At 43.0% G+C, this 13382-nt stretch overlaps 1 protein-coding gene across 1 annotated transcript in view; it reads left to right on the top strand.

Annotated features, from left to right (window-relative positions):
• The window catches only part of LOC146176307 (proteasome activator complex subunit 4A-like), a 49455-nt gene that overhangs the window by 27110 nt on the left and 8963 nt on the right, over window positions 1–13382 (top strand). The window contains exons 27-34 of the mRNA XM_084582646.1: window positions 841–894; window positions 3198–3327; window positions 6094–6417; window positions 9167–9292; window positions 9789–9941; window positions 10590–10694; window positions 11297–11517; window positions 12776–13044. Coding sequence (XP_084438772.1) covers window positions 841–894; window positions 3198–3327; window positions 6094–6417; window positions 9167–9292; window positions 9789–9941; window positions 10590–10694; window positions 11297–11517; window positions 12776–13044 — 1382 coding nt within the window. The remainder of the gene's footprint in view (window positions 1–840; window positions 895–3197; window positions 3328–6093; window positions 6418–9166; window positions 9293–9788; window positions 9942–10589; window positions 10695–11296; window positions 11518–12775; window positions 13045–13382) is intronic.

The following is a 13382-nucleotide window of genomic DNA, read 5'->3' as shown; positions in this document are numbered from 1 at the left end:
TGCAAATAATAAAACAGACATTCTCAATTCATATTCGAAATGTCGAGTACTATTCGCATGCCCCTACTTCCTTGCTACACTTCCTTTTAAAAAACCTCTTTATGCATTGCACCCATCTTCTAAACAGTCTGTTTTAGGCTTTATTAGGGGTGACTGTGATGATTCGAATTTGCTCTGTATCAGTATTTTTCTGCGTTCTGATGACTGTGACAGAAACATAGCTTCTATATAGGCTTGGGAAGGCCAAGAAACAAAAGGCAGATACCGCTATCAGCAGCTGATTTTGCAGAACTGAATGCAGGGACACTGTGCGGGTCCCAGAATCACTTCAGGACGCAAATCACTGGCTCTTTCCAATCCAATTTTCTCGGCAATAAATTTGGCTTCTACTCCTGGACAAGAGTCAACATAGCCAGAAACTCTAAGGAATTTATTTTTCTTTAGAGAAAAAGCTGAATAGCATTGTCCTCAGTCTCCCTTCACGTTTTCATGTTTAGCTACGATTTTGTCAAGTGATTTGTAGGATGTTGCTATCCTCTCTGGCACTGGGACAAAAATGTGTAATATATTTGACAGTTTTGTTCTCTCAGCCAATAATCGATTTCAGACCACAGATTCAGAAGCCTTCTAAGGCTACCAAACTTCAAGTAATGGTTTTGTGGGGTTCCTCATGAATAGGAAATGAGTTACTGCCAGCCTTGGCATGCAATCTGTAGTTGATATTAACAGGCCAGAACTGCTCAGCTGATGTGGGGGAATTCTAAATGGCATGCCCAGACAGTGAAGAGAGTGCAATAATTATTGACCACTATTGTTTTTTTTTTTTTTTTTTTTTTGCAGGGAGTATGAACGCCTTGTGTGCAAGCTGGTGACTCAGGTGGAAAGTGGCAGCCTGTGAGTAACCTACCCACGCGTAGGCAATTGTCATGCCTTCCATGTTGCAATTTGTGCTTCGATGTTTAAGGCAGAAAAAAAAACTTTTTTGTTGGGCACTTTGCAATTAGTAAAAACTTCAGTTAAAAATCTCAGTTTCTAAGTGTCTGTGTATATGGCCCTTGGAATATGGATAAAAATCTGATTCTCATGGCTAAGGGCGCTAGACAGGAACTTGCCCTTCTGTGATTAATTTCAATATTGGCATTATAGTCTTAATAGATAAAACTGGACTTCATATTAGTTTCAGGTGGCATGGCTTATTGAGCAACAAATGTTTCAGTTCAGATTTTGCTGTTGCTGCTGTACATAGTGACTGGAGGTTTTAAGAAAATTACTATTGTATTTTTAATACATGCGGAATTACGGTGACGGCATTGACACATGTTTACTACAGACTTTAAGGCGAACCTGAAAAGACCAGGAAATTATTTCCTGCCTGAGGTTTGTTGTAAGTTGGCGTGTGACTTTAGAACTAGTGATCAAAATATTCTGTAGCACTGATGTAATGAAATCTACGCTAGAGAAACTGGGCATGAAGGATGTACAGGAGCTTCAGTTGCAAGAGAGGTTAAAATTTGATGCAATAGTTTTTATTATTTTTAATTTTGTGTTTTTACACATGTGTGCCTTTATTTTTATGAAATCGCCTCACACACAGCTATGAAATTAGCGGCTGCGTTTCGATGGAGGCGAAGCGAAGAGGCGTCCATGTGCTGTGGATGTCAGTGCACGTTAAAGATCCCCAGGTGGTCGAAATTACTCCTCTTTCTCTCTTTCCACTTTCACTCCCACCTTCCTCCCTTCCCTTATGGTGTGATTCAGGTGTCCACAAAACAAGTGTGACAGATACTGTGCCTTTCCCTTCCTGTGAACCAATTATTATTATTAGTAGTGCAAGAAGGCCCATAAGTGTTACCGAAGTGGTACCTGACATATAAACTTAGATAGGAGCAACATTTTCTAGGATTTTTTTTTTTTTGTTTTCACAGAGAGAATTCGCTTTACAAAAAGAAGAGAAATCCTTGAAAATCTAGCTTTTAACATATATATACCTTTTCATCCTTAAAAATGTCAGCGTTGTGCTCTTAAGGCTATTTCTGAGGAAAGGTAGTACTAATGTGTAATTATAAAAGTTCTTACGAAAATAAATAACTAAAGCTTCTGCTCATATTTTCTTTCTAGTTTTATTAAATTGCTACAGTTACTACTTCTAAAGCCTCACTCCACTTAAAAGGAATTAGTAGAAACCTATGTAAGTGCCTTTGATGTGTTCACATTTTATATTTGATTTTCATTTTATATAACACACATGTTAAATAAATATTGAATATAAAACAGCTTTCCAGAGAGAGGATAATTGCAAATAGAGCTTTGTTGCAAGCAAAGTCGCTCAAGTGTTGCACTTTGCATATGGGAAGAACCAACCAAGTGGTCTTGCATTGTTCATCTTCACTTGGAGTCTGCTGTATGTGGTACGGAGCATTAACCATTAGCTCATCAATCAGTCGTTGCAAGCACAAGGCTTGCAAAACAAAGTACTGCTTGTGTTAGGATTCGCTTACATAACTGTAAAGCTGCTGTTATAGTGTTTAGAAGTGTGTGTGTGTACGTGCGTGTGTGTGCGTGCATCATTTGTCCTTACTTAGTCAGTGATGTTAATTTGTGCTTTTTTCTCCTTCTTTCATAGTTGGTACGTAAGTAACAAGCCACAGAGGCTGGTGTGGGCATTTTTTTTTTTTTTTTCTTTCTGAAAAATTGGGTATCTGAGTAGCATTTTCATATTGACGTATCACCAGTACGTTTTTATTTTGTTGCTGCATGAACCTTGACACGTTGACTTTGCTGCATGCTTGACGTGGATTGCCGGAACAACGATATACGTAAAATATTGGCTGACTCAACTTACTTCATATGGGAATCCTGAATAAACCTCAAACAGTCGGCACATGTTGGAGATGAAAACCTTCTTATCGACAGTCTTTTCGACAACCTGAAACTTAGTTATTTAATGCTGCTTACTCATCTAGCTATGAATGCTCAGTATAGTAAACGGGGCCATTCTGAAGATAAAGTTCTTTGTTAGGGATCTTTCTCATGTTGATGTGAAGCTGCCTGAGCTCATTGCCATTTCTCCCAGTGGAAAGAACGGTGGTTTGTTACTGTGCGACGCAAAATTCGGTTGCCGATTGGAGGGGACGGCATCATCTTGCTCAGCGAGAAGCAGAACAGGAGTGGTGACGCGTGTGCGGACGTTTGTGCAGCCATTGGCGCCACTACCACATGGCTCTGGTGATGGTGAAGCTGCTCATCCGGACCGATGTGCCCCTGCCCACCCCTGCGGTGCACATGCTGGTCCACCATCTGGTGCACGACACACTCAACGTGCGCAAGGTGGGCACCAGTTGCTCTTATCGGCCCCGTTTTGCGTGCTCTCGTTGAGTGCGGTGTGTACGGTGTATGCACTGTGCTGGAGAGATCCGCACCTCACATTGCAGTTCGTTACTGTAGAACAGTGCATTAGAAACGTAAAAAAAATAGGAGTTGGCAGTAACAGCCAATGGCTTGCAGGATGATTCTGACACCATCAACCAATCATGGCCATAAACAAAATAAACATATTTGTGCTTCCAGTTCGATCCTGGAATTGGCTTTTTGCCTTGGCAACAAAAAATGCTTTGACAGTGTACTGTTTTCCTCTTGCAAGGGAGCCGTGTTTGGCAGCCGTGAACATGGGCGGAGCTATACTGAAGACACAAGCTGTGCTTGAATGTGGCTGCTAAAATGTGTCATCATCATTATCATCATCATCAGCCAGACTATACCCACTGCAAGGCGAAGGCCTCTCCCATATTCCTCCAATTAACCTGGTAATGTGCCAGATCTGCCCTGTGACTCATTAAAGGGCCACTGTCCAGGGTATGACTTTTAAGCACGGTAGCCCAATGCTTCGATCAGGTACCCGAGATAGTCTGTGGAAAATGCTACAACCATACATGCGCCACAAAGCAGCAAAAAATACAAATCAAAGGTCATCCTCTCCTCCGGGAGACCAGCTTCCCCGTTCTCTACGCTGGCCCGTCAGGCTGCTAGGCTGACGTCAGAAGGCAACAACATCCATTGGTCCGTCTCGCTGACTGACGGATGAAGAATGGAGGTACATTACTAATTATGTGCGCCGCTCGCTGCGTGCTCTTCCCTCGCCACGGCTGGACTGAATGCAATGAATGCAGCAGTGTGCGCACCCTCTCCCGTTTCGTTTTCGCGCATGCAGAGTGCCACGCCAAACGCCAAACGTGGAGGAAGGGGAATTTGGCTTGCGAAGTCTAGACGACCGGGCAGGAGAGTGAAAAACCTTTGCGAGGGAATGGGAGGAGAGAAACACAACAGAATCGGGTAATTTTGGTGGCTGTAACTGCGTTATTAATTACTCTTTTCAAAAACATTTTTTTGGCCTCTCATTCTGGGATCGAAGCCTCACAGTGACCGGGGAAGAAAATGTTTTCGACCGGAGGGTGGACAGTGGCCCTTTAACAGAGCTGTCTGAAAATAACGGCTTGAGGGGCTAGTTGGTGCTGCATCGTATTCTGATATGTGTCTGCTGATATGTGTATTCTGATATGTGTATTCTGAGAGCTGTCTGCTTTAGCGCTGTGCTTCAGTTCCACTGAACTGATGTAAGTTAGGCATACGTCAACTAACTATACAAACTAAGAGAGAAAAACGCTCAACTTTTTTTCAATACTAATGAGGCTGTTAGTGGGGAGATCAGAACATGAAATGGGAGCGTTATTCTTGTTGACAGGGGCAGTGAAAGAGCTTTGCTGCTGCTTCAGAATAAAACTGACGATATCATGCTGCTCACTTTGGATGCCAGTGCAGCTTATGGTTACAGAATGTCAGGTTATGATGCCAGGGACCATACCGGACTTCACATCGTTAGCACTATCCCGGTTCCCCTGCTTGTGTATTGTCATCCACTGCAAAGAAAAGATTGACAGCTGTTCGTGTTGAAACGGTGTACCTGTGTACGAGCGTGTGTACAAAGCTGCCGTTTCAAGGATGGGTCCTCCCTACCTGGTTGTTCCCGTCCGGTGAAAGCCAGCTGGGCCAACGAGATTTGAACCAGAGGCTGCAACTCGGGTCTTGGTGCAAAGCATGCACTTTTCCTCGACCACGAATTCTCTCTGTAATTCTCAGGCTACTGCAGCTCTTTGTGTTTGTTCCTTGGCAGTTCAGTGGAAGTCATGTGGGACACTGCCGCTCTATTAACCATATGACTAACTTTGATGAACCAGCTAGCACTGATCTAGCACGAGGGTAAGTGGCAGTAATTTTTTTGCCATGTCTTGCTACAGTCTTCAAAATGTTAGATGCTTGTTAAAGAGCACATTACTGCAAAAAAGATACTAGAACACCACCTGTGCTGTTGTTTGCCTGCTTATTTGCTACATGTACTCTTCCAGCTGCTACTATATATATATATATATATATATATATATATATATATATATATATAATATACAGGGTGTTCCATATTTATTTGCCCAGGTTGTAAAAAAATTTTTGTGCTCAAACTACAGGACTACTTGGGCCCGAAGGCGACCACAAGGTATATTTTTATGGTCTGTGTTTCTTTTAAGTAATTTAAGAACTTGCCAGAATTTTCCGAAATTGACGAAAAACCACAGCGACAGAACGCTTCATTTAAACAAGCAAACATTCAACTTGACAGGCTGCGCCATCTGGTGAACTACGAGGTAACCACAGAGCGGGGGTGGGCCGCATAGTTTCTCCAAATGCTGCAGCCCGTCAATTCGACGGCTTTGCTTGTTTTGACGAAGAGTTCTGTCGCAGGAGACTGCAATTTTTTATCACTTTCGGAAAATTCAGGCAAGTTCTGATGTTCAATAACCTTAGACCACTGCAAGCGACCCTTTTGTTGGCATTTGGAGCCTAATAGTCCAGTGGTTTCCACAGGAGAATTTTTCACTACCTGGACAGATAAATGCGAAATGCCCTGTATATGTGTGTATGTATTTATATATTTATATATATAATATGTGTGTTTGTGTATGTGTTTGTGTGTGTGTGTGTGTGTGTAGAGAGAGAGAAGGAGAAATGTATTTGCTTTGACCTTGGGCCCACCTTAACCGGCAGGTGGCCATTCTGGGAGTGGGCACTGTGTTGAAGCAGCTGAAGCGGGAGCATATCAAACAAGAGTTGGCCGAGATCGACCAGGAGTCCCTCGAGCTGAGCCCTACACTGGCCTCCCTGGTCAAGCGGGCTGGGGGAAAGCGTCCGGCCAACGTCTGGCTCCAGTACAACAGTGCACGGCGTCCTGACACTAGGGAGCAGTGGCAGAAGCAGCATTTTGTGCACAAGACTCACATCGGCTTCTACCGTCTGCCAAAGCCATTCATGATCTACGCCCCCGACGAACAGCAACCCTCACTTGACCGCACTGTTGAGGAGATGTCCCCAGTAAGTGTGGTTATTTTGCCTCTGCTGGCATGCCTGCCATTGGGACACATGCAGAATCCCTCCACCTGCAATCCCCTTTGTTTTGAAGGTGAAAGCTTTTATGGGCTCATGAGTGTATGTTCGTGCATGTGTGCGTCCGCGAGAAGTGTCACACTTCTCCACGAGATTCCGCAGAGTTTTGTTTACCTTTAAAGCTGTCAATGAAGAACTCTAGTTAGTGGTATACAGTGGCTGATAATGATAGTGATAGTGACAGTTAGTGATGATGACTGATGACATCATTGGTTACGACCCCACTTGACATCATGACTGTATGTGATGTCATCATGATGTCACATCCGATCATGTGTAACAACTGGAACTGACATCGTTATGATGTCACATCCGGTCATGTCTAATAACCGAAACTGACGTCATGACGTCGCATCCGGTCTTGACAGATGACTTATCACGTGATTCACACATATATGAACCTGACCCCGCCGAGCGTCCGATGCAGGCATCCGTGCAGCGCCTTTCATTTAGCGATTCCTCGAATCCCACACCACACAGCATGCAGAAGCAAATGCAGTAAAGCAGGAATCAGTGGCGTTTCAAATTGGTTTACAGGAAAGGAAAGGCGCTATATCTGTCGCACTTCTCTGTGGACACCTGAACTGGGCTGTAAGGAAAGGAAGGAAAGTGGTAGTGAGAGAAGAAAGAGTTGTGGTGGAGGGCTGCACACCACTGCGCTATAAAGTGCACCCTAGAAGTTTTTTCTTAAGGTAGTAGAAATTCTGAACTTCTCTTTACCTGGTTTGGAGTTATGCGCAAGGTGTTAGTAAACAGACCACCAGGGGAAATTGCCTAACACCCAGTAAATAATTTGCAATGTATAAAAATTGTAGGTATGTGCAGTTTATAGCTGAAATTGTAATTTGTTCTCCCAGGCAGTTTCAGTTCCATTTTCGGCAGCTAAACAGTGGTCAAAATCATAAACTGGTGTTAAGTCACGCGAGGCATACAAAACCTGCAATTTAATCACTGCTTTGTCCATCTTATTTTGCTGCAATTTTTACGTTAGCTTGTTGCAGAAGCTAGGCTGGCAGCATATAAACAGTAGATGAGTAATTGTATTGCAGTTTTGGTATGCCTGATGTGACCTCTTACTTACATTGATGATCACGCTTGTCTACGGCTCTTGAGCGGTGTAGTGCTGAGCAAATTAAGTCATATCATAGCACCTGTGCTTTGTTGTAGAGAGTGCTATCGGGACTGTATGGTTGGCTTGACCTTGAAGCTGCAATAGAGAGCAGCAATATTGAAAATGGCTGTACCTGCCTCGCTATTTCACTTCCTCCACACAGCACCACTCAAGCACTGTAGACTAGTGTGGTCGACCCTGCACATTTGATGTGACAGTCGCCATTCAGCTGTCTGAGCTGAAACTACAGAGGAGTAAAAAGCTCTTTTGTATGTTAATTTCCGAATTCAGGTTGATTTCTCTTGCTGATCATTTTTGCTAATGCCTTGCGCATTATTCTAAATCAAAATCTTTACTGTGAAAGATTTGGTGTGTCTATTGCCGTACTGTACTTACGCTCATGATGAATTCTGATTACCCCCCAAATTTATGAAAATTCAAGCAGCACATCTATTATGCAAGGTAATATGCATGCATAGGAATAACATTTTTGCACAAAAGGGGCATTTATGTGAGTGCATCCATTGTGCAAGTACCATATTTAGTTGAATGCAATGTTGCCTTTTTTTTGTCTGATGATAGCATTGAAACGTTATAGATTTCACGTTGCAAGTGAAATGGTATTAGTATTGAATAACTGAGCAAACAAAAACACTTCTTTTACTGCAGACGTGGTCATTCTACATTGGGGCAAATATGGCATTTGCTTTGTAGAGAAAAAAAAAAAAGCACTTTCGAGGTCTCCTGGTACCTTAAAAACTACTGCTTGTTTAGGACAGCAATTTGTTTAGTTTTCGGGGTAATTCCAGGCACCTTTCATTATGCATGTGGCATCCAGTCTTGCATTTTGCATCTGTCATAACTGCAACAGCTATATTACAGTGTATAACTCCGCTGGGGTGGCGCAGTGGTTACGGTGCTCGACTACTGTTTCCAAGGATGCGGGATCGAATCCTGGCCTCGGAGGCCGCTTTTCGCTGAAGGCGAAACGCAAGGCGCCCGTGTGCTGTGTGATGTCAGTGCACGTTAAAGAACCCCAGTTGGTCAGAATTCCCGGAGCCCTCCACTACGGCGTTTCTCATAGCTTGAGTCGCTTTGGGACGTTAAACCCCACAAACCTATATTACAGTGTATACTGTGTAATGAACTTTTTTGAATATCACAAATGGCTCTAGCTTGTCGAGCTCAATTTTAAACCCTCTTGTTTGTTCGTTCTCAACCGACCATTCCTCTGCTTAATTCCTTCGGTTTTAAGTGAACCAACTTGCATAGACTTGTGTGTTGAGATATGTACCCTAGCATGAATGTCCATTTTTGTTATGGCCCATAGTTTTTAAATTCTGAAAGAACGAATCAGTACCTACTCTTATTTTTTCGTTTGTTAGCTTGAGGTGCTTTGGAAACTTAACCCCCGTCAACCAAATAAATTGTCTTCTCTTGTCAGGGAGGGCACAGTGGTTTATTTGCCATTGAGGAATTGTCATGGTATTGTTTTAAGTGAGCTGAGCCTGTGGTCAGCCTACACAATAACGATGTTTGCAACTCTCTTCGCTGATTGTCTTTCAGTCTGAAGCAGCTATCTACGAGGCCTTCAGCTCAGAGACGTTTGTGGAGCAGCTTGCAAAGTACCTTTCACTGGAAGAACGCAAAGGTCACGACCGCTTTGATGCCAAGAGATTCTACATGTTCAAGGTTTGTTGGCCTGTCTCATTTTTAAAGACCTTCACCATAGCGTGAGAAAATGTGACCGAGAAAATGTAAGAAAATGTGACAGAGGCTGACACTGAGGTCCCTCATGTGTGACTTTCATGCCTGCTGTGTGGCATCTTCTCTATTTGGCCACTATGCTACTTGAAAATACGACTTTTGTGTCTGTGCAACTCTTGTCTTCATTTGTATTTACACTTGGGGGCATCCATACGAGATGACTGAGATAAGTACATTCATAGACATCCTCAAAATTTTATGTAACACCTTTAATGTCTCAAAAAAAAAAAAAAAAAAAGAAACCTTGATTTCAGTGTAGCAAATGTGCAATAATGTTGGTATGGTATATCCTAAGGGAGTGCAATATAGAAGTGATCTATGTTTAATAATTTTGACATACTGCATTCAGGTATATTGCTTTGCTTCAGGCAACTTGCTTGGCAGCGCTGCAGTGATAAGCTATGGCTTCTCGCATTTGCAGGGCTTGTTCCGCAACTATGGCACTGCCTTTCTGCCTCTCTTCGAGAAGCTCTTCCTGTCCAAGATCTCCAGCAATCAGGAGAGCAACCAACGCTGTGCTCTGGAAGTACTCGCCGGCATAATGCGGGGCAGCAAACACTGGGTCTTCGACAAGGTAAGCGTGCACTCGTTGGACCCCGTGGGCACATATCAGACACTGAATTTCTGAGAGTGGGTTAGTATCTAGGTGGAGTGGAATGAGTAGATCCCTGACTGGTGGCATTGGTCCTCTAGTGAACATAAACCAGATCAATTCAAATCAAATCAGACCAAATCAAAATTTGTTCATCTGTTCTTTCTATGGAAGTTTAATTTTCTGTTCAACCTAAACATAGGAATGCTTGTTGGTTCTTCAGACAGCTTGGTGAGTTGCCAAATGTGTGCAAAAATTTGACATAATAATGATGAATGAAGGGGAAGGATGAAATAAAGGGAGAGGAATTTTACTAGTTGTGCAAAGTGAAACGTTGTTAGTCACATCAGCAGTAGACTCCTTAACATGCTTCCTTTCTATGCCGTCTATTGGCCAGGCTGTTCCAAAACCGGAAATGTTTATGTATGTATTATCTTCTTGTTTTAGTAACTTATCTGGTGATGTTGTGTAATTAAGGGGTAATTTTTATGTAGACAAAAATAGAATGAAAGGACTTTTGAATTTAAAATGCTAGGTATTAAGCAGGCAGCTGTGGTGGACAGGGACTACACACTTCCATTGCTCTGTTCCGTGGTGTGGAGTGACGGCAGCTCTTGCGGGGTTCTCCAGATGCAGGCACTGCGGGCCGTTGCCGAGCCTGCAATACGACAGGGCATGACCGCCATCATGCCGGAGACACTGCCTGACTGGGGAACCTGCATGGCCACCATCTCGGTAAGTGCAGACGCATCGGCAAATATGTTTTTGTTGGAGAACTGGTTTTGTGTTGAAACCTGACAGCAGTTGTAAAAACTTTTATGAAACTTGTATATTTTTTCAACACCTTGTAACCTGTCATAAGAACATAGATGCACAGAGTTATAGCGACAGTTTAAAATCATTTTATTTCATGAGTAAATGTCATCTCTTTCTCAGGTTTTACCGAAGGCCTTTCTTGTATTTGAGCACGTCGGAGCTTTCAAAGTAACGAAAAAGACGTTATGATGATTTTGCAGTTGGTCTGTCAGGTTGGCCCATGGCGAAATCGTACGTCTGTAATCAGCAGACCCACAAACTGTCAAAGAGATTGTTTTTGTTGATTGCTTGTGAAATATATCTACACTGTTCTTCTTAAAATATATATATATATATTCTTTTTTGCATTCTCATTGCCTTGTTTAAGTATGTATTTTGTGTTGCAATTAAAAAAGAAGCTAATAAAAGGCTCCCACAAAAACGCACACTGAAATGGAGAGCCAGAGAGAACGAGGTTCAGGTGCGTAGTTATGACTTCAGACATGGGGGTGCGCTCACCATCTCCTCTCTGAACACCGCAGGAGAGCCGGGACCCCAACAAGTACCACTGGTTTTTTGAGCTGCTCGCTGAACCTGCAAAGATCGAAGAGGGCTCGTTCCTGCAGTCGAGCCGCCTCTATGTACAGCTGGGAGGCCTTGCACAGCAGGAGTGGCGAGTCTGTGAACTGCTGGAGGAGTTGCTCGAAGGCCTCAAGCCGCGTCTCCCCCACAGCTACCAGAATGTGCGCGACAAGATTGGCGGGTGAGGCCCACTTTGGCCGCACTCACGGCACTTAATGTTGTAGTTGGAAAAAACAACAAAACACTCGGTGACATTTAGCATGCATGTACATTGGTACATTGCGTGACAACTGGCTCTTGTGGTGAATGCGCCATTTGCCATGCAGTCCAGTAGTGTTCTCTCTGCTTAGCGACGTGTATGGCTCAACACTTTTTTCTGCCCACGTTTATTCCCATCGAAAGTCCACCGACGACTGTACAAAAAATTCGAATTTTCCCACTTTCAAAGCACTCCTGGATAACTAGAACCATTGAGTGGATAGCAGAGGAACTAATCTCTCAGTTTCGTTTTTTGTTTTATTTTTCCACCACACGATAGGATTTAAACCCAGCACTCCTGAAATGCGAGGCAGATTTTTTGCCACCAGACCATCGCTAAAATATGGTTAAAACAGTTTAGGCTGGGCTCATCGTAGCGAGAACATATCCTAATTAGAAACAATATCTAGGTAGTTGAACTGTCTCAGTGATGAAAATAAGTTTCATTTGAGACCTGTTCCAGCAGTCTAGCTTTGTTTTATAGAAGGGTTTAAGGAGCAGCTCAACATTCATAACCATTCGAGGTGAAGAGTGAGAAAATGTAAATGAAAAGATTTGCAGTGTTTAGCTGGTTCATTTTAATGTGGGTAGAATAGCTGCAGATTATGAGATTCGAATTGGGGCAGGCCTTAATGTGAACAGTTCGCTCTGAGTAGCTGACATTTTCAAGGCTCCTTGAAATATAAGTACATGTCACAGAGGCTAAGTAACCGCTAGTGAAGTTACAAGAAACTTATAGTAACAGTGGTGAAAAGTTCCGCTTACTGCCTGCGTGCTGTTGATGTATTTCCTGAAAACACTTGATGGAAACAAATGCAAAACCAGAAAAGGAAACTGAAATGCTGTTTCAGAACAGATTCACGTAGTAAAAGTTTATTAGTTCCAATTTTAAAGAGATGGCGAAATCAAACGTAACAGCAACGAAATTTGTCATTTGTTCAAAGCGACCACCTTTTATTTTCGCTTTGTTTGAATTACCCTTATGCTCCTGACAGGACTGTCCCTCTTAATTTTTAACATTCTATATAAGTTGAATATGCAATAGAGACTAGCATGAATATTCAATATTGTGTCCTTGATTGCAAGTAAAATTGCTTTTAGTGGGAATGCCGTCTTGCCTGTCCGGTTGTCACCACGCTTTACGTGAGGCTGGGATTCATCATTCGCTTCACTCATTGCAGGCTGCTGTGCAACATCTTCCTGTACGACGTACAACTGCCAATGTTTCAAGATTCGCTCACCTTGGTGCCCCGTAGGCCTCGCTTCATCGACTTTGTCATGTCACACCTGACCCCCCTTCTCGAAGCGGCCAGTGACCAACAGTCTGATGCGTCTCCGGCCAATGCATCGCCGGCCAATGCGACCAACAACCACAAGAATGACAACAAGGCTCTGCAGAATGGCTCGGTCACCCCCGAACGCAAGGCAGCCTCTCGGCTTCTGCAGACAGGTGTGCGAAATGCATGGGAGCCATGGTGTGACTGAGGAGATTCTCCTCCGGTTTTATTTTTCTCAGTACGAAAATTGTTGATAGGAGGTTATTCGCGTTGAGTTCGATGATATAAGCCTTTAGTATTAGGCTTTACAGACTAGGCTGGCCTCTGAGGTACCATTGGCTTATCATTTTACTAGAGGTGTGCGAAAATTTGAAATTTCAAATAAGAATCGAGTGTGTTTGTTATTCAGCTCATGTTCATATTAAAAAAAAAAAAAAATCAATGGAAGGAATTTTCTTTTACGTTAGGATATTAACGAATACACCGAAAATTTTCGAATTCACCACAGCTT

This window comes from Amblyomma maculatum, chromosome 10 (assembly GCF_055883805.1).
Source record: "Amblyomma maculatum isolate TAMU_Amacu chromosome 10, ASM5588380v1, whole genome shotgun sequence".
In the NCBI taxonomy this organism is placed as follows: Eukaryota; Metazoa; Arthropoda; class Arachnida; order Ixodida; family Ixodidae; genus Amblyomma; species Amblyomma maculatum.
The sequence above is the reverse complement of the archived record's forward strand: the minus strand, read 5'-3'. Positions and strand labels throughout refer to the sequence as shown.